This window comes from Hetaerina americana, unplaced genomic scaffold, assembly GCF_022747635.1.
Source record: "Hetaerina americana unplaced genomic scaffold, ioHetAmer1.1.p SCAF_2, whole genome shotgun sequence".
Lineage (NCBI taxonomy): Eukaryota > Metazoa > Arthropoda > Insecta > Odonata > Calopterygidae > Hetaerina > Hetaerina americana.
In genome coordinates, this window is record NW_027286763.1 from 72063414 (window position 1) to 72089097 (window position 25684).

Consider the following 25684-nt stretch of genomic DNA (forward strand, 5'->3'; position numbering starts at 1 on the left):
TTCCCTTGAACTTTTCCCGTCTTAAGTTTTTTGCTTCCGAAGTAGCAAAACTTGTCCGCTCTTTCTAATAATTCTCCATCCAACCTAACACTGGCATCATTCCCTCCTTCTCCGCTAGAGAGCAGGAATTTGGTCGTACGCGATATTAGCCGTAATTTTGTCTGTTTAGGGTGTATTCCGTTCCTGACATGTTTTATTTCTTCATCGCTTCCTGCTAGAACATGGTGCCGTCGGCGAGTTGAAGCATTGTGGTTCTCTTTCCCAGCCCTACCGACCCATATAAATGCCTTTTAATGCATAAAAAGGTATTACCTAGCTAGAAATAACTTGGGAGACATTTTTGACTTCCCATTGATTGGTAATTTCATGTGACTCCATTTGTAGGCACTTCTCTCACCGTTGTCGTTTGGGTGCATTATTTTAGTGAATCCTGCAAAGCACCCTGTGAAACTGGAAAACTTCAATATGGGAAACTCTTGGTTGACCCCCCAATTTTACTCCAGAACATTGTACTTAAAGTGGGTCGCGGTAGTCCAGGGGGTAGAGCGTTGGACAACCGACCGGAGGGTCCCGGGTTCAATTCCCGGGCAAGCCTTTGGGCACCTGCAGCTCCACATCAAAGTCACATCACAAAAATCACGTAGCTCCACCCAAGCTATGTGATTTTTCGGGTACCAGATCTTCCTGGGAAACCATAACCGGCACAGGGCCCCCCCTGTCCCCCTACCCTGATCTGTGAATGTAATACTTAGGGCGTAGTACTGGGTGAACTCTACCATCACCTACCAAACCCACCCTCGGGTTGATTGCTGTGTTTATGGTTTTTATTGTAAATAAAGTAGTTGTATAAAAATTTTAACCTATTATGGTATGCAGCAATTTTTCAATAAATTCAGTATTCAATATAGATGTATTAGCATACCTTGAATACCTACCTTGAATTATCACTAATTCCCCAAAGGTCATTCTGGACATTTGCGGTAGCGAGCCATAATACAGCTTGGATAAAAAAATTATGGGTAATGATTTAGGGAATCTGCGAATCACTAATTTTCCTTTGAATTATCAGCCTTGGTTTGAATCAGAATTTAATGGAACTGACATAGTTATACCCTCCCAAGTGAATCTTCAGTTATGGAAAAAGTAATTATAAGCTCAATTTTTATTTTCTTATTCAATTAAATAAGGCTCTCGATTCTCACGGGAGCCTATCAGAAAACCTTGAGAGTATAAAGTTGAGATTTCCACAAAAAAATTGAAATTTAAGCAAGGAAAATTATTGATATTAAAAAATCAATTTAATCAGTGAAGATAATTTTAGGAAATTCTGCTCTGAAACTACAAATATTCCTTAAGGTAACAGTGTAAATTAGTACTCATTTGTTAATACAATGGGTAAATAAAAGTTTTGGATGTCTTATGAAAGCCTTTGTTTTAACATTACTTATACCTTTATAAGTATTTCAATAAGTTGATTTTTTGACCCAAAATCAAATGTTCTGCGCTATACATGGAAATATTAAAATGTGTGTCACTCAATAATTGCCCCCCAAATGGATTGACACACTCCGATGAACAGTTAGCGGATTAGATGGCAAGTAAGTCGAAGGCTAATTTTGTCAATAGTGGAAATATTTCGTTGTTTTCCTTCCAATATAATGATGGATTTCAACCACGTGATGACTGAATATTTGAATATTTTGCGCAACTGACGGCTCTCAGCTGCTGCTGATATTCAATCCCATGTCTTGCCGTATTCCCTGGTCGTCCATAATTTGTGCAATCAAATCCAGAATTAAGCGAAGTTTGGAGTTAATACTGAGCAAAACAATTCACTGTAATACCGGTGCTAAGAAATTAGGCCGCTGTAAAACCTTGCCGGTTAGCAGCACCATCACAGTAACAAATTAGTCCATCTGTTAACCTTCTTTTTGAAATATTATCTTGAACTTCGCTTTAAGTCCTTTAAACAGAAATAAAAGATTAACTTAGTGAAGATGATTCAGATTTAGGAACTGAATCAAAATCTGTCATCAATTTGGCAAATACAATCGAGGTTATGAAGCATGGAATATGAGCTGTAGCTAGCATATGAAGCTCGACGCAAAAATATTGGGAATTGGAATGAGAAATAAAAAATAGTGTAGCCGAAGCTAAAATTTTAAGTTCATGTAAACTCCTGGATAGTTTATACTGTGTCATGAAATTTCACAATTAAAATACATTTTAATTCGCCCAATAGCAAAAGACGCAAATCCTACGGAATAGTCTCATTTCGTCACATGTTATTTATGTGAAAAATGAAAAGGGATTCTAATTTGAGTAATCTTACGAAAATAACATCTTGGTTAATAAATTTGAAACAGTTTTCGGGTGCCTACATGTCTTTATGCTTAGAATTTAATTCCCTCTCTAGCAAAGAAAGACGAATTTATTGAACTTTTATATTTTCTTTTTACCAATGAATCCAGATAAAATGATGTCATTTTGGTCTACTAGGATCTCGGAGGTAGATGAAATTTCGTAATTTCTATTCGCTTGTTACTGGTTTTGCGATATATTTCTCATTTCGTGAAATATATTCCTATAAAAAATGGAGTAATATGAGAACTTGCCAAGCAGCAGTAATCATGATTACTTTGTACTTGTAATTACTTGAACATTCGCCGAATGTTCCGTATCTTGATGGATTAATACCTCCTTTCAAAAGTGGTAATGAAATATATACCATAGGTACTTCCATTGGAAGTGGAAATATACCAAATTATAATGGATATTCGAATCAACGAATCGAATTTTTGAGCTTTGAACTGAATAATTTTAGCAGATTTGCGTATCAAATTGATTCGCGAAGCTTCGCAAGCCACTTGTAGTGGTATTGGGATCCTAAGGCAAATAGGCTGAATTATGGTTGACAGCTAGAAAGCATTTTTTACGTCCTTCAATTTTAATTGTGTAACTTGTTAATTTAAATGGTTTTTTAGTTTAGTTCTTAATAACTTTTAAATATAATTTTGCAATTGATGCACAGTATATTTAGACAGCTATTCGGGTGCCCTTGGCATACTAGATTTTATGATATTAATTTACTCAAAGAAATATTTCAAATTAATGATAAGATTCATTTTTTGTAGAGTTAGCATGTACATATTTTTCATTCCTTTCAAACCCACGAGAATTAATTAGTAATGTAATATCACTTCATTTTGTGATGATGGCTAGTATGATGGTTCACTTGTGGCAAGGTGATGAATTACCCACCTGCTAAGGTATCCAGATAATGCTTTAATAATTGCTCTTTAATAATTAAAAATATTAACTCAAGGAATCTATCATTAACTTAATTTAATAATGCATTAAAAACAGGAAAACCATTTGTAAACACTAGTAATGAGGATCTATTTATTTGATTAATTTCACTTATGCCATTTTAATTCTTGGTTACCAACAGAACCCCATGAGGTAATACAGATAAACTCATCTCACGGTAGTCCTCATTTATATCAATAAAATATAAGATGTAGAAACTGATTTTCCTCTTTCAGTTGAGCTACCAGCAGTTTACAGAGAAAAAAGCCAATTTTTATGTATCAGAAAATTAAACATAAAATTCTGGGAAAGAAAAAGAGTGATTTCATTAATCTAAAAGTTAAATTCTATCCTAGTTCTGTATATCACTTCATTTATATGGGTAATGTTATTTTAGAAAATACCTCCATCTTGACTAGGCTCTCTTGTTCATTGAGCAGCCATTCTTCACCCAATAAATTGATCAATTGCATTTCAATTAATTCTGTATTTATTTTAACAATGTACTGTCAATGTTAAAAATGCACCCATGATTGTCTAAGAAGTGTTACTAAATATTGTTTAACAATTTTTATAATATGTTTGCATTATGTTAATGAGCAATCCAATCCAGTGTATTTAGTTTCATTTTTGTTAAATCTCAGGGTAATGCATTCCTGATGGAAATGGATGGTTTAATGCATAAATTTTGATGAATTTAAAACAAAGCTTTTCTTTAAATTAAGAGTCCAGGGGTGTGTGAATTTGATACTTTATGTGGACCAAGGTAAAAGTTTATTATAGTTATTGTTTATTGAATCAGCATTGTTAGTTAAAAAATGTCTTCTAACTCTTATAATTTAAAGTGATTGGATATCAAAGTTTATGAGGATATTATTATGTTATCTGCCAAATTGTCTCATTTTAAACTCATGTCATGCTTCAATCATCTTGAGTGGAAATTGCTTTTGCAAAGAATTTTCAATGGTTGAGGCTTGCCTGACCTTTTCTTATTTTTTGCCACTGCTCCAAGTGAAGGACAAGAATTAAGGTAAAATTGGCTTGGAAATTTGGTTTGAAGCTGCTGCTAAGCTATCCCTGTGCAACAAATTGATGTTTAAATTTCTTAGAAAGATTATTATTAAAATTAGTCTTCCCTGCATTGCATTATGAGTAGATATTTCCATTAAAGCATTTGATCATAATCATCACACATTTTCAATATTTCGCATTCATCATCAGATAATTCATTTTTCATACATTCTTTTTATATTAAATATGTGTTCAATATTAGCTGTGCTTTGTGGAAATCCATACACTAATCACAGAATCATTGTTATCATGATTTTATTAAATTTGCTTTTGGTGTTTTTATACTGATATCCATCCAAAGTTACATTTACTCATGCATCCATGGAATATTTATTAGCTGGGCATGAAAATAATTTACTGCTTAAAGACATTAGCTCAATTAGTTGATCAATGTTTAGATACTTTTAAAAAATTATGAACAACCAGCCATTGCTAGTATTTTTTCACACTAAAGATATTAATATTTTTAAATGTGCTAATATTATGTACTTGTTAATGTTATGCATTTGCATGTTATCTATGTAAAGTGCATCTCAATTCCTTCAAACGAAAGGAACGGTAACACATTCAAATATTTACACAATTTAGCTGCTGACTGATGTTCAAGGGATGATTCACCGATTCAGTTTGATTTATACTTGATGTAGCTTGGGCATCTATGGCCTTCTGCAATTGGCAGCACTACGTACTAAGTAACATACCTAATTTTTTTAGTTGCAGCACAACTTATTGCAGCTTCATTATTTTTACCAATTTCATTGTGGCTTTTAGCAAGATTGAATGGAACAGAATCTAAAATAAAAAACTATAATAAATCATAACCAGGGTATTGGAAAAATAAAATGATTCAATATATTGTGGTTCAGTTCCCTTTGAAAACAATGTGCCCACGTAGGTTTTGGGAAATTCAATTGTCTTAAATGATATTTTGAGTTTTAATATTTGCAGCAAAGTGCTATATATATTTTTTTTATGCTTGACCCTGGGTTTCATGAATTCAATTAAAGGACATAATTCATTTTGAAAGAACACATTGTTTTACAAATGAAACCGAATTAATAATAATCTGACAAATATTTTTGCATTTAAAAAAATGCATTCCAGCACCTTTTGACAAAACAACGTTCTTAGACCCTTATTTTTCTAGGTGGGAGAGGAAGGTATTTGAGCTATAGAAGGCAATAAAGTATATGGAAACAATGGAAGGAAGAGAATGTTTGGTATATGGGAGGAAATAGTTATTTTCTCATGATAAAGATAGAATTATTCTTAGATTCACTCCTTTTATCATTGAATAAAATCATAACATTTCAATCCTTTATCCATACTGTAGTTAACATTCCACTATCGCACGTCAATACAATAATTACGAATCTGAAAAATTGTGCAGCTAAATTTAACTTTGATTTAAATTTTAGCCAATATAGTACATATACACATTGTAGTATGTCCTATAGATATCTCATGTCCTAACTAAAGTATATTTGTTGTTTGCTATCCAAATTATGAAAAATAAATCATAACTGTAGATAATAATTTCAAACTCATTGTTATTGTTACAACAAAATCCCACATCTGTTCTCTGTCTTTCTTCAGTCTGAGATATTTTTGTCAGTCAGAGGTTTTATCCTCAATCATTTGATTCAGGTATTGAATTAGTTAATCACATAGTTAACTCAATTTTCCACAAATTTGTGCAGGGAATATCTTGAACTTAACTACAGCAGCTAGAAAAACCATGGTATAAAATATTTTGAAGATATATTAAAGTTTAAAAATATGATAAATATTAAGTAGTAGGTATGTGCAGGGGCCTGTGCATAATTTCACCAGAATTATGCATTAGTGTTTGTCTCAAGGATTCTTGCAAAGATTAGTGTCACAAGTCACTATATTTGAGCAAATTTTATTTTTTTCACCTCAGTTGCATTTTTTTTTGTTTCACTCAATGATGTTTAACTGTCAGTGTAAGCTTTTTCAACTTCTCATGTGTTATACATTAAGCTCAGCCCATCAATAAAACTTTACCATATCATAATCATTTCTTAAAAAATGGCTTATCATTCTTCAGATCTTCATCTTACATCCAAAAAAATTCATGACCCTTAATGGCATGAAACTTGAGCATGGCAACATCTTATCATGATTGGAATACATATTTTATTTAGATGTGTATATTTGTCTGTATGTGACTGTAGCACAAAAACTTTCAAAAAATGAAGAGTATTGGGTGTTTGAAATTAAAAATTTATTTTTGTAAAATTATAACAAAAAACCTCAAAGGGAACAAAGATGAATGATCGATCCAAAAACATCTCATCCAAAATCAGGGATCATTATTACCACAAATCCATCCGTCAACAAATACAAATTTCTTCAAAGCTCATCTTCCTCCAGCAAACAAACTCAACTTCCTCAAACTTGCTTTAGAACTATAATCCCAATGAGGAAACCTTTGTGAATAATGCCTTGAAGATTATTGAGTTGCCAAAATGTATGTGAGCCCCATTTTCATTTTGATCAGCAAATCACAGATATGTGATTTGTATGTAAATATATCTTTACATGCCTTATAAAGGAGCAAGCAAGAAGCTTAAATGAGGTCTTAAATGTTGATTAGCACAGAGATGGGAAGAAAAATGTTCCCCTCACACTTATTAGAAATCATCCCTACTAGTAAAAACAGTAATAATATTAATATTCTAGTAATAATGACAAACAGTAAATGTATACATCAATACCAACCATTCTCATGTTGGTTATAATCCACTGGCTTAAAGGCTGTGGCTCTGAGTCCCATTGTAAGTACAGGTGTTATGCTAACTCTGCTGGCTTGGCCCATCCAAACCCTTAGAAAATTAGTAATTATTGCAGAAATATAATGTGCATAAAGCATCATTATTCCTTTTGCTAGATATATAAGTAGCATTACACCCAATCAGGTTGGTACTGGTAGAGAAGAAAAACACTGTTTGAACATGGTGCAAACATATATTTATCTTGAATAAACTTGAAATTTTAACCTCAAGTAATGCAAGAAATTTGCTGGAATTTGCAGAATTTACCTTCCACCATTTCAAGTTTTTAAGGTAGCTTAAAAATATGGCTATGAGTACAACATATGTATTGATGTTTTTTCTTTAGTGAAAATTACATTATTTAAGCATATAAATGTTAGAAATGCTAGTGTTTGATACAAGCTAGGCCATAGGCTAAAACTTGTCAATGACTAGTGGTGTACTGAGAAGACTCAAAGCCTCCGTAATATGAATTGAATGTGGATACCATTAATCAATTAGTTACTTAATTTCTGCCTAAGCTTATCTATATCCCTTCTTTGTGAAGTGGGCTTGTACTTTAAATTACACCACAGTCATTGGCACCAGAATATAAACTTCTCTTAAAGGGTGGAATGGATCTTAATTATAAGAAAAATTCCATGCTATCATAGTTTCATCTGTCGCATGCTGACAGTGAATGTTTAAAGCTTAAAATCAGGAAAATGTGACATGAGGTCAATCTATTGTACTTTTGCATTCAAGAAGGAATTTAAAACTTCTCTGGGTGTTTTCAATCATAACTTGTCACCTTTTGAATTGTTATGTTCTTGTGTACATAATTAAATGGGTAGTTTTTATTTTTATTCTGAATGAGTAGTAATAGTATCTATGTGTTTTACTCTTTAATTCACTATGTTGGTTGCAAGTTTTCTATTCAATGTATAAACATATATTCTATGCTATTAATGATTACACTTTAAGAAATTTTTCATTACAGTGGCATATTCAATATTTATTTGTCATTGGGAAGAGCATCTTTGACTTCCATTGTTAAACAATTATCAAGATTACTGAATCAGAATTAATATCTTACCCAGAGCATTCTTTCAATAAATGATCATGAATAGGTGCTCTTCCAACATTCAAGTTTTCTCCATCAATCAGTTTTTTTTGTCAATGTTATCTTATTTTAAAATTAAGACAGTATTTAAAAACATTTTGTGTTTGGTGCAACATACCTGAATCAGTAAATTACTCATCTACATACTATATGTCATTATATGGATAAATATTCTTCAAAGATTGTTTTTTTTAATACAGGCTTATCTGTTTGGATTGATACAGTAAAAATTGTGCTGCATTTGTTTAGCTTCAGCAGACAGTTCAAAATTAATTTTACAGGGGAGTGTTTGTTTTTTTGAGATATGACATCTTATTTCAATATATGACATTCGAATAATTGGAAAGTAAGTTTTTCCATGCTGGATGAGTAATCCATGGTAATCATTAGAATATTAATATTTTTCTATAAGTTACAACTTTAAATCAAGTAAATCCATCATGCAAGAGCTGTCAGGTCTGCTGGTGGATTTTCTGTCATTCTATTTGTACCAATCCTTAGTAATCATTTGCTATTTCTTCTTCAGTGACTTGAAGAAAAATATGTACACGGAAGTGATGCCTGGGGGTGACCTTGTTCTCATATTTCGATCAGTTACTGAGAGGGACTCTGGAAATTACACTTGTACGGCCACATATGCAAACACGGATCATATCAAGAAAAGTGTGAAGATAGAAACAATTAGTGAGTATAGTGACTTTATGCTTTTGACATTTGAAAATATCATGAAATTAGGCCCGCCTGCTAAAAGTTAGTGTTTAATACAAAGACAAAAATTATTTTTTTTCAGCCTGAAAAATGTATTTTTCAATAGTTTTAAGGGCTATTTCCTGTTAATTCTGACACACAATTGAGTACATAAGGTTACATGATAAGATCATGATAAACATTTATATAGCATTCAATAATAATATTTTCATGTTCTTGCCCTTTCCATTCCCTACCCAAATATTGGAATTTCATTTGGAAACAGAGCAAAAAAGTGCTCTCATTTTTGAAATTATTGGACCATTTTTTACAGCAGATGCAATAAAAAAGTGGTTGAGCAGCATTGAATAGTAAGCCTTAATTAAATAGTTTTTGTATTTATTTTTCAGTGGCTATCACATTTGTAGATGCACCTGAGGAGCAATATCCAATCCTTGGTACTTCATATAAGGTGAAATGTGAAGTAAAAGCAAATCCTGCTCCTATTGTAGATTGGTACAAAAACTCAGAAGTGATCACAACAGGTAAACTGCAATAGACCTTCCAAATTGCTCATTACTAAAATAAGGGGTGAGAATTTGACAGGTGGAGTTTAATTCAATATGCTTACATTTTCATTTTTAGATGACCATTATGTGGTTGATACAGACGGACTGCTGATAAAAAATGTTACAGAGAGTGATGATGGCATATACAACTGCAGAGCTATTGTTATAAAGTCTGGAGAGTTAAATGACAGGAACATAAGAGTTGAGGTAATATATCTTGTGTCCCAAAATGAAAAGTAGTCCTGTTTTTTTTAATAATTTTATTTGTTCTCATCCCACTATGAAATGTATCAAAATTTGTTTCATTGTTTACTCCTAGTCCATATTTGTAATCAATGTATATATGTATAAATGATTGTTTCCAGAATACTTATTGAGTAAACATTTTTCATTTCATTCATGTACTATCTGAATAAAAGGCTTAGAAAATGAAGATTCAAATTGCTCAAGCTCCTTTAAATCTAAATTAGAAACCTTTGAAAGCTTCTCTTCCACTGAATGTGTAAAGAAAAAAATCAATTCTCTGTGTCATTAAAAGGCAGTAGAATTAAATTATATTATGCCACCCATCCCATCAAGAATTGGAGAGTAAATGTTTCAAATTTTATCTTTTGTAATAATTTATTCTGAATTTATTATTATTTGTTATGACTGAGTTTCATCATCCAAGAAATTAAGACTTTGTACTCCATTTAGTTGTATTAACCTGTTTTGAAGGAAATGTTTGTATTGACAAATATATTTTATTTCAATTCCCAGGTGCATGTACCTCCAACCTTTCAAGAAACTGTAAAATCAATGGAAGCCGTAGAAGGGCAAGCAACATCTTTAACATGCCTTGCCGCAGGAAAACCACCTCCTGTTTACTCCTGGATTAAGTCCTCAACCAAGGAAGACCTGTCCAATCCAACATCTCCTTCTTCTGCCGGACGGTTCTCTGTGGACAAAAATACTGGAGTTCTGACAATCATATCAGTTCATCGAGAAGATGAAGGTGAACTCAAATGTGTGGCTGAGAATGCTGCTGGAAGAATAGAGCACACTGCTAAACTATCTGTGGTTGTTCCGCCCAGGGTATTGTCTTTAGCAAATGACTCAGTGGCTGCTGGTCAGAATGGAAATATTGCTTGCAGGGCCTCAGGAGTGCCCCCACCCATCATCCATTTCAAAAGGTTTGGCTCCCAAGTCCGATATGTTGCCGGTGGCCAGCCTGAAGATGACCACATTTACGTGGAGCCAGTGGCAATCAGTGATGTAGACAAATTCATTGAAGGAGAAGAGATAACAGCAGGAGCAAATTTTGTTGTACACAGTGCATTACGTTCTGACGACGGCCTGTACGTGTGCGTTGCTGAGAACAAAGGTGGAGTAGCAGAGAGGCTTGGACATCTGACTGTTGAGTTTGCCCCATCTTTTGCAAGCACACCCTTAAAGCAGGCATGGTCATGGCACAATCATCCTGTTAACCTTACTTGCTTGGCAGAATCCATCCCAAATGCAACAATAACTTGGTGGCTCAATGAAAGGAGTATTGAGAATGATGCCAATGTGCATAAACTTGGAAATGGACCCCAAAGCACACTCACAGTAAGGATTTTTTTCTTATAAGTTCATAAATGCTTCACTAACTTTGACATCTGAAACCAATTGGCCATAGCTTTTACTTATGATGTTAAGAGAAACGATTTTATTTGTATACTTCTGATTGGGAAATTTCAGTTTTAAATTAAACAAGTTTAGTATCAGGCCTCTCTTAGCCAACTTCTTCATGATTAAAAATCTGTATTAGTTAAAATGTTTCGCAGAAAAGACATATTGCCAGCTCATTTCAACTGAGGATCTTTCAGAAGATGATATCATGAATCAAAATAAGTATCCACTAAAGGTTTAATATGAAGCAGATTAAGATTTATATTATTCTCAGCAAAACTGATTTGAGTTTAAGGAATATTCCTGTGCAATTAAAATACATGTAAAGGGCTATTTAATGTCTCAGTTATTTTTAGTTTATTTTAGACTTTGTTTTCTAAAATCTAATGCCATGATCATTCATATTTCAACCAACCTAACCATCTATATTTTTTAAATTTGGCCCTTAAACCAAGTCCATGTCATTATGGCCTGTACTGCTGAATCATGCAGTACTTATGTACAAGTCAGAGGCATAAGTATGGGAGAAAAGGGGCAGTTAGTCCATGCCCACATACATTGATGAGAACAGCTGACTTTCAACATTATTTTGCGGTGGTGGGTCAGAGTCTTGGCCTGTTCAGAATGTTGATTAATTGATTATATTGTTAGTTTTATATTTAGATATTTCATGATTTTTCATTTAATCTATGGCTACCTTCCTTCCTTAAGCATTTGAATGCAGTGGAAGCCCTTCTTTAAAAAAAAGTATGTGTATAACTGAATGACTGCAAACTGTCAGCAAGGAGTTTAAGTGGAAGAGATCTAGCGTAAACAAACCAATATTTATGTGTTTTGGGTGTTGCATAATATATGGCCAATTTACTCTACCAATCCTGTTGCCCCTCCTGGCTCTTCCACTGATATGAATTGAGTTAATTCATCTACAGATAATAATAATCAATATTGTCATATAATTGAAGATTTTATTATGTTTAATAAATCTGATTCTCAGGAAGAAGAAACTGTGAATCTTGGTATTAGGTACTCAGCTTTTTATGATTAGTGGGTTATTTATTAGGTGGTAGGTACTTAGTTCCAGAACATATGTTAATTATATTGAGAGAGATGGTTTCGTAAAATGTTTGCTAGATTTTCAAATATCTGCAGCGTCACCATGGAGCATTAAAGACATTGAAAATAGCAAAAATCAATTAAAATTATACTGAAATAAATGCATCATGTTTACTGTAAACTATGGTTTTTGTTTGAAATTTATGGATCAAGGTGTAGCATTGTGTTAGTATTTATGTATTATAACTTGAATTCATTGTCATATGTCAAATTCATATTAAAAATATTTGAATTTAAAATTATTTTTTATCATTATTGCTTTTTTCATAGTTATTTTGTGAGAAATCATTTCTCGTTAATGACATGGTAAAATTATATTCACTAAAAATCATTTTCTTTTATTTTCTAGGTTACTCCTTATGACCAAAAATACTATGGAATATACAAGTGCAGGGCCTCAAACGTGCATGGTGATGCTGATCATGAGATCCACCTGAGAGAAGCACATAGGCCTTCAGAAGTATTGCAGGCAAAATTGGAAGTCATAACAGGCATGTAAAATTTTGTCCCCATAGCTTTTTGTTTTGAAAATAATATTTATTTGAAATAGAAGATTGAAGCCCCTTAAAATCATTCAAATTATTGATTACAAAATATTAACTGGCGTGAAGTCTGATCCTCTCATATAGGATCTAGTATAACTTTTGGCAGGTCAGATATTTGCCAATAATTACACACCAATGTTCTAAACTTTTTCTATTTTTAGACATTTTATGGTATGTGTTTCTATCTGGTGGCTTTAAAAAATGGCATTTTAAAAATACTTATGGAATTACAATTACTTAGAAAAATCCATCATACCCAGGTAGCATACAGAAGTTGCATGAACACTCAGAGAGTGTTATAACTAATTAGAGTCAAATAGTTCTATGAGTTTGTACTTCCTACCAAACAAGCATTCAGTGAACAATCTCAGAATATTCAGTGAAAATATTTGGGAAAATTTAAGACTATAAGAAATGACTCTTAGGCAGTACCATACCCGCCCACCTCTATCTGTTAAGCATATCTAGCCTTTCCCATCATGAGTTATCATCCACATGCAACATTTTCAGAAGTAATTGCAAGGTAAAAATAATTGATTTTCTTATATATCTATCTCTGATTTATTCAAATCCTAATACAATAAGTCACCATTTAGGTAAATGGTAACTATGTATAGTCGTAGTATGGTGGTAGTATATGCATTTTGGGAAAACTTCAGAGCCAAGTACAAAGGCCAGTTAGTAAAATTTTAAATTTTATTTATCCTTCTTGGCTATAATTTTGCAGAATACACATGAAAAATTTACTCTTAAAAGCCTCTGTCATGTGCCAAGGAGATTTAAACGGGGTGATAATTGTGGAATAAATAATTCACCTTAAAAATATTCATAAAATAAAAATATAATATTTAAAATATTTTATTTGGATATTAATGGATTTTTAGACAAAGTCTGGTGGCATTAAGTGGAGGATTGTAATAGGAAACATTTACTTAGAGCACACATATTCAATATTCCTACCTCCAACAGGAGAGTAAAAGTAGTCCTTCAAAGAAAGTAATCAGTTTTTGGCTTTAAAATTAAATTTTACTCCATGCACATGTAGAGGCTTCATTATAATTATACAGTAACCAAGTGTGAACCATTAGTACAAGTTAATCTACATACTGTTACATTTGTAGAGGAAACATCAAGATAAGTACCTAGTTTTTTCTGATTGTTCTCTGATAATTGTATTTGACTTGGTCATTAAAATGTGTGGGGATTATTCAGAGCCAAACTTAAAGAGTAGTAAAATAATATAAACATCCATTGAATGGCTGTGTACTACCTAGGTAAACAATAAAGAAATTAAAAATTGATCACTTCAAAGGAACTAACCAATAACTTCCTATAGATGTTACTTGAATATTTTGGAAAATTGACTGTAGCTCATTGAATCTTTCCTGTACTGACCTCTGATGAAAACTATCCAATCCCAATGGGCTCTTTTCCCCAATAAGTAGAGGGTAAATAATCAAAAAGTAGCCTACATGTAAAAGTGACTCCAAGTGCTCTCATGTACTTGTTAAGTCTCCCATTTGTTATCAGAATATTTAGTACACATTGTTTTCATTGTAATTATTGGCTATTTTTTTTATTGCTCTTCTTTTTGCTGAAATAGGAACTTTGACTTGTATTTTGGTGTTTCTTACCATTAAAAAAAATTATAGGTAAATACCTGTAGTTTTTAAAAGAGAGAAGAAGCACATAGTTGAAATTTATTTTTCTTCCTCAGCCACGACAATCACATTTTCATTTATGGGACCAAAGAATGATGGTGGTTTGCCAATGCGAGCATATGCAGTGCAGTACAAAGAAGAGAGGAAGACCTGGAATGAAGCACTAAACAAAACTTGGCTTGTCGGTATGTTGTTCATCCCATTTACTATTTAGGACAATACGACATTGACTTTAAGGATGGCTGTGAGTTTATAAAAATATTTTTCTGCTTCGCAAAATGCAAATGTTGGCATACCGTTGCACAAAACTCATACTTGTAAAAGAACATATTCTTCTTAAATCTCAGAGATCCTAGTTTCAGACCCTGATCTCACAATTTATTTCGAGTTTGGCAATTCATTCCTCTCAATCATATACTTGTACATACATATGCTATTGCATATTTTCACTAAAAGTTTCTACTCTCAGTTTTTAATCATTTGTTTCTGACTGCATGATGGGCATGGCATAATTTTAGTAGTTGCTGCACTATTAACTTTCTCTCTTCCATAGATACTCCATATATATTGGAGGGGTTAGAACCACAAACCTCGTACAACTTCCGATTTGCCGCAAAAAATGATGTTGGATTTGGTGAATGGTCTGCAGATGAGCACCACACTATGCCAAAGAGATCAAATCCTGAGGAGCCAGTAATTTTGAGCAGTGGGTTATCTGGCTCTGAGGGTGAAGTAGTGAATTCTCCGTATGCATACAATTATGAACTTCGATGGAAAATCCCAGCTGATAATGGAGAACCCATCGACAAGTATGACATCAAATTCTGCCCAGTGAGTGAAACATTTTATATTTGTGTTTATTAGTGTGGTTCTGCCTTCAAGTATATGACTCCCAACATTTTGAACATTTCAGCAAGGAATCGCTCAAAAAAGTTTTATCAATTGGAAGTTTTCATTATTGAACTCTCTATGCTAGTTTTTCCATAATAATTCCTTGAAAAAAGTATGTTTAGCATAGCATTATAAAGCTGATATCTTAAGTGTATCAATGATAGGCATATTTTCATTTTATGTGAACATATGTATATGCTTTCCTTGTTACCTTAGATAAAAATTTGTACTTTAACTCCCACTATTTTCATATTTCTCGCCATAAATGGAAAATGGCTAATTCAGATATGTTCAGCATTTGTTGATGTGTTTCTCAGCTGACATTAAAAGTTGTTTGTTGATTATTAGCTGATGAAGAACCACATCGTGTCTCTTATAATTAAATGAGGCAAACTTCATTTTAGGATGGGGTTAATTTCATAATATAAAGGATAATTAGGTTATTTTTAGCAATAAATATAGTTTACTTCCCAAATATTCAAAGCTTCCTTAGCCATAAGGAGTCAAGTTTCACAATAAGTCACAGTGTCCAATGATTTCATGTACATCAAATTAGCATTGTTTTATCATTAATAATAGCTATTGAAAATACATTTATAATGTTACTGATTTTATGTTTGTTGCTGAAAGATATTATGTACATATAATCTTTCAGCAACAAACATAAAATCAGTAACATCATAAATGTATTTTCAATAGCTATTATTAATGATAAAACAATGCTAATTTGATGCACATGAAATCATTGGAAAGAGTATTTATATCCCTATAGCCTTACATAGTCAAATGCAAATTATTTAGGTACCTGAAATGCTTTACATGTATGAAAGACTATTAAAATAAATGTTATCGAGTGTTTTGGTATGTAGACAACATATTAATGTTTGCTCGATGAAGTGGATTGTATCAAAATTAAGTGGATTTCTGGAATTTGTGAAGCTTGAACTGTCATTTAGCTGTAAAAAATAATGAAATTTTCTCAAAGATTGATTGTAAATTTTTCAATGCAGGCAAAGAAAACAAATGAGGGTTGGAAGGAGTCTGATAAATGTGACACCATTGAAATCAAGTCTCATGATCACACAGCTCATGAACTTCAAAACCTTCAAGCAAACACCTACTACAAGATTGAGCTACGAGCACACAATGGGATTGGATACAGCACTCCTGGGCAAATTATTGTGAAGACAGCAAGGGGTATGTGTCCATTACTCCATCCAATTAATGAAAACAAATATTTTTAAAGCTGAGATGGTTAACGATATTCTTTTATACCTGCCAATGATGCTGTAGAGTTTGAATATGGAGAGCACTTGCCTGTTAAACAAAGGGTCCTTGGGCTCAAGTTTGAGGAAATGCCTCTAAAATCACATGCCTAAACCCAAGCTTTGTAATTTACCAGAAAAAAACTTTTTTCTGGCCCTGACACCCCAATTAAGTTATGTTCATGTATAGTTGGCCATAGTACCCTGCTGGGTGTTACCAATTGCACCAACCTTCTGTTAACCATGGCTTTTTGTAAATTCTGAATTGATCTTTGTGAAAATGTTGGGGAAGTGGACCTGACTATTTGAGCAAGAGTCATAGTTGCGGAAGCATGTCTAATGGCAAGAAAGAGTGAGTCTGCAATAAATCTGTTCCTATCCACAATGGTTCTAGCACAAGAGGGCTCTGATGTGTCTTTGGTGCTGGATGCAGGTCCCTATGCCCCTGACTCTTGTGCCCAACAGATGCAACCATTGAGCTCAGAATGATTATGAATTGATAGGAAAGAGTCCTGAATGTGTTCTCATTCTTAGATAGTTTATATGAAATCATCCTCCCCCACATACAGCCATGTTAGGATACTATTTCTAGCTTAACTAGGTTGAATCAGTCATCATAAATGGGTCCTACATAAAATATTATCTGAAAAGATGAATTCCATTAGAGCTGACTCCTTTCCAAAAACTAAGGAAATGAAATCAAACTTAGCTTTATTTTGATATTTTTGTGCTTTTATTGGGACAAATGTTTGCATCTGCTGAGCACGGAAACGTGTGATAGGAAGGAACTCCGCATGATGCCACAGTGATGCCATGATAACAACAAAATCCACTATCACCCGACCAATGTCAAATAGAAATAAAATAAATTTAGGTTTTCTATTTTCTCTAATACACCACTCCACATTCACAATATCATCATTTATACCTTGGATTTAAATATGCTATTGGTTTCTACTTCCTTACACTAATGCCATTAGAAATTCTAAGAAAAAATTTACCCTGGCATTCAGAAGTTTTAACCCTTCCCATTGCATACAGTCTGCAAGAGTTAAAAAAATATAATAAGCAGAATCACTGAAAAATACTGTAAACCTCACAAATACAGGTATGCTCAGATTACACATGTCACATTCCACTTGGAGGAATTTTGCTGTATACATTTTTAAAATGTTGTTTATACTGTATATGAAGCTACAATTCACATGCTTAGTAGTGGCACATTTAAAGTGTTATCAGACTTCCAGATAATCAGTGCTTTATAGAAAAATTGTGAGCATTGTATGGTGTGTGCCCTTCTTACAACACAGGTTGCAACCTACCCACCAAAAATCCCACTGTATAACCACGGAGTCATTTGATGCTTTCAGAGCTGTGACACCTGCTTCGATAATCAGGCTAACCATCTTTGGCAGAGGTCACTTTCACTTGGCATGACCCATTTAAGAATATAATTTGAATTTCCCTGAATTAGGTATGTCATTTATGAAAATTCTTGCCATGTCAAGTTACTAACAATTATGAAGGAAGATACATAGTAGCATGCAATGCATGCAGCAGTGACATGGTGTTGAATCATTCTATAATTTTACCTTTCTCAGGGAGTCATGTCAGTTAGAGGTTCCTTTCACACTGAGTGCTGATGAAAACTCTGGTCGGCAAAGATAAAAGATTACTAATTATTATTTTGTCATTAATAAGTCTGTTTCCTATATATTTCTCAGAAGCATCTAATGCATAGTCCTAATGCTGAAAGAGTTAACCATTCTCAAGACAATTTTTCTTGGAATATACAATGTTTAAAATATTCGCATTAGCTATCCCCATGCTCAAATAAGAATTCACCAGATGAAATTTCTGAAGAAGTAAATGAATGAGTTATTGGTTTTTACAGTCTCCTTGCTGCAGTACCTCAAAAAGTATCATGTCCTTTAAAAAATCACTTCTTTAGGGATCAAATTGTTGTTACAATATGTGGGGGTAATGATACTTTATTCACATGAAGAGTATAATTTTGGGGTTTGATTTATATGGTCATAACACATTCAGAGTTCCTACATTAAATTGAATTTCCTGATGAAATAAGATATTGTCAAACCTGAGATCCTTCAAGATATTGTTGCTTTTATAATACTTCTTGGAAGTATTTTCAAACCAACTCAACCCTTTTCAAAACATATATCTATGTCATTGAACTCCTCTCTGATGGTTCAATTTCTGATGAGTAAAAAAATTATGCAATTCCATTCAGAAGCAAGAGAAAAAAGATACATTTTTCCTTCACTTACTTCAGAAGTAGTTGCATGATTCAGAAATTAAAAGTAAGAGGAATATGAAGACATGAGCTGAAATGTTTGAGTGATAACATGAATACACCTTTTAATCTTCCTCACTGAAGACATTTCTCTGCATGATGTTTCTTAACATTAGTTTTCAAGCTGAAGCTATGTAATTGCCAAGGGATTTGACAAACGTGCAGGTTTAGATTATCTTCATACTAGTCCTGGCAGTATTTACACATTATCTCAGAATTTAATATTTGCTCTCCCATAAATCCCATGTACACTTTTAATCTCTATTTGGCTAATGTCAGATTCAATCTGTTCCATCACAGTTAAAATAGTACATGTATGTATGCTGCCGTAATTACTTCAGCATCAGTACTTTTCCATTAGGGTTTATCGAGTTACCAGCAGCAGTATCGATGTATTTTTTTCTTTCCTTGGCCCTCCAACTCCATCTCATCTGACTCCCTTATATTCTCTTCGTCATCAGCCACACATCTCTTTGTTGGGCTTCCACTTTTCACTTCACCCTTAATTTAACAGTTATACAACTTTTCTTAACACTCAATATTCTGGCCAGGCGATTGTTAATCTTTATTTCTTTTTTCAACTTGTATTCTGGGTTCTCCATATTATTGTTCCAACTTCTGATCTTCTACTCACTTGCATATGTCTCTATATTGTCAATAATACCTTCCTGGGCTACATTACCATCATACTAAAAGACCCTATTTCAGTACATGTTTGCATCATGCAATTTCTATGCTCCAAAGATCAAGATGGTCACTGAAGGTGTTTATCTTCATGGGGAAAACTAAAGCATCTTGGGCTGATCGATCATATTTTTTTAAATGTTCAAAGAAAATACTTTCATTACTTAATGTAGATGTTCTGTGCACATAGTTAATTGAATTATGGAGTCCTTCAAGTGGGTACCTGAATGATTTTCCAAGGATATTCCATTTTGCTTATGTTCATTGTAGTTTGTGCAACTTATCTTTAAATAGAAGCTTTTTTACCTTTTTCGCCATTGCTGTACTAGCAGGTTGTGGTATTCCTCTTCACTGAAATATGTATTTATTTAGGAGTCCCCTGTATTTAAATCCACAGGATTTCACTTAGTCTTGTGCACATAGTTTTTCCTTAAACCTCTCTATTTTAGTGGTATTTTTGCTAAAAATAAGTTTGCATTTTACAAAAAGTTGCTTTACTCACATTTTCAATGCCATATTTTGTTAATAAAGCCCATATTCTTTAAAACTCAGTTTTACTGACAGCTAGCTACATTAGTATTATTTTATTAAAGCTTAATGGTGCCAAAATTTTATAGCATGACTTCAGTATTGTTTCTAACTATGATTAACAATTTTGGAATTAAAAATATGATATTCAGATGGAGTGTCTTAAAATAGTATCACAAGAACAAACTGCTGTACAATTGGGTCACCAAAGGCATCATTGTAGTTTAATCTGTTTTTTATTACATTGCAGATGAACTCCTTTAATCCACCTTTTTTGAGGCCAAAAGAGTAATAAATTATGGAAATCTCCATCTTTTCACTGCTAGCCTTGTTGTACACTGAAATCTAAAATCAGGATGTTCAGCATAAGTTTAAAAAGTGATCGACGTATGGTTCTAAGGAATTTTGCCAAATTACTTAAAGCTTGCTTAAAACAGTTTTTTCCTTAATCTCTTAACTGCTGCGATTTTAAACTAAAATATTATTCCAGAGCTAGAGAAATTTTAAATTACAATATTTTAGAATTCCCTTGTCTGAACTTCTCTGCTATTTTTAGGTACAGTTTTCCATAAGTTTTACAAAGTTCTATTCAATAAAGTTATACCTTTTTTGCTGCTCATTGTTCTGCATTTTAGTTTCTGTGCTGTGAAAATATAATAGCAGACATTTTGCTTACCAGATAAGGTTTCTTTAAAGCCTATTCACATTTTCTATATATGTTCAATGCGTATTTCTTATTAAGATTTGGTAATAAGTCTGCAATAACCTAAAAATTACCTCCTTTCCTATGGATAATATTTTCCTTCGTGAATCATAAAAAGAGCTGTTGCTGTTTTAGAAAGATAGTATTTTCACTGATGATTTTCGTCATTTATTTTTCATATTTTTATGACACACATCATATTTAGTGAAAAACAGTGATCTTTATAAAATAGTCCTACAAAAAAGGAAATGTGATTGTTTGTGAGAACTTCCTTATACTTTCAAGTTAGGCCACCCATAGATCTTCCAGATGTATTTTATACAATCCCGTCAGAACATAGTTTTCCATACGGTACAAAGTTCCATTCAGTTTAAGAAAACATAAGTCATATTGTTGAAACAATTTAAATGCAAATTTTTACAATTCTGTTGCTCTAACTTCTGTGGAAATCCATTAAAAGTATATTTTATGTGATGATGTCCATGTAAGTACCTTTGTAGGAAAACTCAGGCGTTGAGCTATAAAATATTGAATTTTTTGTTACTTAAAAAGCAAGATTCCAAAAAATATAAGGTCATAATTTTTCAAAATACTTCCACGGTTTATCAGCTCTTTTATTAGATGCTCATTCCTTGTAGCTGAATGATTGTAAATGTGCTACATATAAAAAGAGTCCCCGCGCATTTCAGTTAAATTAAACTGTTGAGAACTAAGTTATCCTACGTTAATTTAACATAAGGCACAAGGAAAGTCTCTATTCTAATTGTAGCAAAGGAATGATGGTTGATATTCCAAAGAGGAAAATGTATATAGTGTACAAGAATATATCCAACAACAGTGCTCTGCAAGTGAATAAAATGATATGCTTAAAGAGTTAAAATGCTCTGCTGGGAATGCAGAGTAATAAATGTTTGCTGTAAGCAAAAATTTAACCAAATTAGTAAATGTAACAAATTATACCACCTGAGATTTAGGAGTTCATCTGCGTTGAATTTTGCCCATTTGAATGGTCACTAAATCTATATTAAGAGATGTATATTAACAATGTATTTATTATTCTTGTTATTATTTCAAGCAGCATATAATTGCAGGCTGTTTTCCATTAAGAGAGAAAGAGTGAGATTAGAAAATGGATCTCAAAATAACATTAACTTAGAAAAGATATAATTAAGTCACTCTTCCAGATTTACCATAAATAAAGTATAGTTTGAGCCTTGGTTGTTTGCTTAATTTGTCAGTTATCATGATACTGTATGGTTTATATCTCATTGTAGAGCTAGAATTTGCTCTTGGAAATGCTTATGCATTCACTATGGTAGTTTAAGCTAAATTATTTATGTATTTGATTATGTAACCATATTCAATGCCTGTCTATTAATTATTGCTTCTAATTATCCTCCTTCTCCTCTTTTCCTCTTCTAGATCACTCCTCCAACACAGGTATTTTTTATGGTGACCAAGTGGCATCCTCCTCCTCAGCAGCCACAGCTGGTATAATCTCCCTCCTTAGCATAATTTTAGTCACATCATATTCAAGCAGCATCAGTGGCAATTAAACTAGTTGTTGTTTGTCCTTCCAACATAGCTCACAAGTCCTCTTCCATTCCACTCGAAAAGATTTGAATGATATATCCCTTTTTTTCCTGTCACCCTTACAATAAAAGCTGATTTTTTGAATATTGGAGTCTTTTTTTGGTAAATTTGTGCCAAAAGAAGTCATTTAATGAGGCTGACCCCCCACGCCCTAGGGTGTTGTATGCCTGAGTTAGGGATTTGTGGGACCAAATGGTGTTGTTGCCTACCAATGCGGAAGGCATGGAAATGAGTGTTGAATAGGGAATGAATACACATTTTTTTGTGAAGGGTTTGTACTTTTAGTGGTTGTTGAAGCAGAGTGTGTTGACAAGTGTGGAGGAAGGGTGCAGGATTGGGATATGGTGCTTCCATTGGATTGGAGCATGACAATTGGGGTTCATCCCCTCGTGCTATATTTCACAGTGTAGAAGAAAAAGAAAGAAGCTGTATTGTTTTGTGCCAGGAGTAGCTAGATGGCTCGATTCATTTTTTTTCTCCCATACATTTCACTATCAAAGAGTCCTTCTCTTTTCAAGAAACATGTATGCCATTTGCTAAGTATGATTTTTTTTTAATTTCAAGAATTATTGTCGATCATGTTTACATGGTTTTATCTTTTAATAGGGGGGCATGAGAGCATAACATTGGTTTCTAACCCATTTATTGAATCATTGATGGTAAATTCTAAATTAATATCTTTAAATATCTGAAGAACTAATGTGAAATAGTAATTTGAGTACTGTATATTGCGGTATACAAGTTGACGTTTCAACCAAAATTGTACCTCAAAAAATAGGGAAGGTAGCTGGTATACCTTTAAAGTAACAAAATGAAACTTACCCATACAATGCCAAATGCCAGATTTTTTGTGTTTTATCGGTAGTTGAAAATAGTGGAATATTGTGTTTAAAATTTAAAAATAATGTTTTCTGTAAAGTAACAAAAATGATTCTTTAAGATAGTAAAATTGATGTCATATACTTAACTATGACAGATGGGTCATCTAATCTATGCTCATAGCCTTTAAACACACATTCAGATTCCTTTTTTGCTTATGATAAAATTATCTTAAATATAAATGCAAAAGATCATTCAAATAATCTTGGAATGCATCATAAATGTATTTGATTTTTACAATAAGTTCATTAGTTGTCAAATTAGAAATGGGGAAACTTCCATGGTGAGCAGGACCTTTGATTTTTGAGCAGAAAAATGGAGGTTGGTTTCTAATCCTGATCGACTTTTACCCCACAATATACAGTAAAGAATGAAAATAGAGAGAAAGAAATCACTGCCGGGCAGAGTGAGATTCTTCTCGTAAAAACGCTGTTAAAGGCCAAAACCAATTTATTGTAGTATTGAAAAGAGGATGTAAATGTCATGGTTTTGGGTTAATTGTTGTAATGGATTACGGTATTCCCTACTCTCAGGATATTTAAAAAAAAACTCTCTGTTGTACTTGTCAAATGCTGTATCCACAGCTGTAAAGATGAAGACATATAAGATGACCATCTAGTCAGTGAAAAAAGTGGATGGGTGGTCTGAATGGATGTTTGGATGAATGGATAAGTAGAAGATTACATAGATGTTCTAAAAGATTTTTGTGGATATGGGTTGCAATAGGTTACATAAAAACTATGGTACATCTTCCAAAAGATGAGAAAAACAATAAAATGACTTGTCCTAGGTTTAAAAACATGGAATGGAATTTAACAGAGTATTTCATTTGTAAGCATTTTCATTCCACATTTTGAGCTAACAATGGCATTAGTGGTTTTTTGACAAAAATATAATTTAATCGAAAATTCTAACTTAAATCAAAGAGGATTTAACCTTTGTTTTTTCCCAGCAAAGAAAAGTATAAATTTCCTTACCAAATATATTTTAGAATCTAAAATATCTGAAAAATTATTTTATGAACCCAAGCGTAAACCCTTGGGAGCTACAAATGCCATTGCATCAAGCCAGAGAATCTCTTATTCCTCATTTATTCATAAATAAATTTCATCTTGCTTTAATAATATAGTTGCTGTTACACAGATGATATATCTTTAAAATCCATTTTAATGAACTGAATGTGGTGTATATTTGTAATTATTTCTGCCCTTACTTTAAAGAGGTGTCATTGGCATGTTAATTACGTGTTTATCATTGTAGTGCTCGTCAGCATGCAAGCTTAAAAACAATGCTAATAATTTATTTTGCAGTGGTTGCACCTCAAAATCATACATAATTTAGTGCAATTCTGTTCTGCTAGGAGCTTTAAAAGTGTTCATTGATCTAGTAGGACATAAATGTTAATGTTTTACTCGATCAATGCATTGAAGAATCCGTTTTTATTGGTAAAAAGTTACAATTTTTATACAATTTTCTTCAAGATGGAAATTAAATTTTGCCCATTTGTTTTTGTTGTTGTACTATGAAAAACTGCAATTTCTGTTATTTTTCTTAGCCACAGTCAGTAGAGACTCAGTAGAGTTGAGCTTCCATTTGTTGGCCTTCCTTGTGACACCAGCATGACAGAATTGCTAAAACTGAACTCTTGGGTAGTCAATTGTTGTAGCTCTATTATGTAGATATTTTGGTAGTCAAAGTTTGTGAACTGTAGCTTTGTCTTGTAGTGGGAGTCCATAAACTTGACATGTTTCAATTACGTGAAAACATCAAGCAATCTACAAAATTAAACACCAGTGATATTTGTGTTATATGCTTGATTAACTTTTACAGAAAAAACTTTGTGCAATTATGTCATAACATTTTCTGTTATGCTGGCGTCCAAACTTTGCTCCGCAATGAAGAAGATAACATTAGTGTTTGTTGTGACCTTTTTCAAGGTCATCGTGTTAACAATGTATAAAGAAGACCTGAATATATATGGCTGAGTCCAGCAAAATGTACAGATCGATTTTAAGAAATACAGATATTAAAGCATTTTTGGTGTAGTTATTTCTCTCACCTTACCACTCACAATGATCCTATTTTCATTACCTAAATATTTGAACTAATTTCAAAATGCAGTCAGTACTTCTTAAATTTGAAAACAAGATTTTCTGTTGCTTTTATGTTTGTGATTAATTCAGTTTTTGTAATTTAATTTGTGCATTATCAAGTCTTATTGGATATGCGTAATGTATGGAAATTCCAATAATTTATTTTGGGCAATAGACTAAACATTAAACCTTGTGTGCCAGTAGTTTGTAATTGTGGGAGTGTATGTGT

The 25684-nt window shown here is 32.8% G+C and overlaps 1 protein-coding gene across 4 annotated transcripts in view; it reads left to right on the plus strand.

Annotated features, from left to right (window-relative positions):
- The window catches only part of Fas2 (fasciclin 2), a 552110-nt gene that overhangs the window by 509404 nt on the left and 17022 nt on the right, over positions 1-25684 (plus strand). For 3 of the 4 annotated variants that reach the window (XM_071585271.1, XM_071585270.1, XM_071585274.1), the window contains 10 exons: positions 4322-4339; positions 8807-8964; positions 9378-9512; positions 9613-9743; positions 10296-11123; positions 12649-12790; positions 14562-14690; positions 15059-15336; positions 16407-16593; positions 22313-22330. In XM_071585271.1, coding sequence (XP_071441372.1) covers positions 4322-4339; positions 8807-8964; positions 9378-9512; positions 9613-9743; positions 10296-11123; positions 12649-12790; positions 14562-14690; positions 15059-15336; positions 16407-16593; positions 22313-22330 — 2024 coding nt within the window. The remainder of the gene's footprint in view (positions 1-4321; positions 4340-8806; positions 8965-9377; positions 9513-9612; positions 9744-10295; positions 11124-12648; positions 12791-14561; positions 14691-15058; positions 15337-16406; positions 16594-22312; positions 22331-25684) is intronic. The other variant, XM_071585273.1, reaches the window with a different exon arrangement.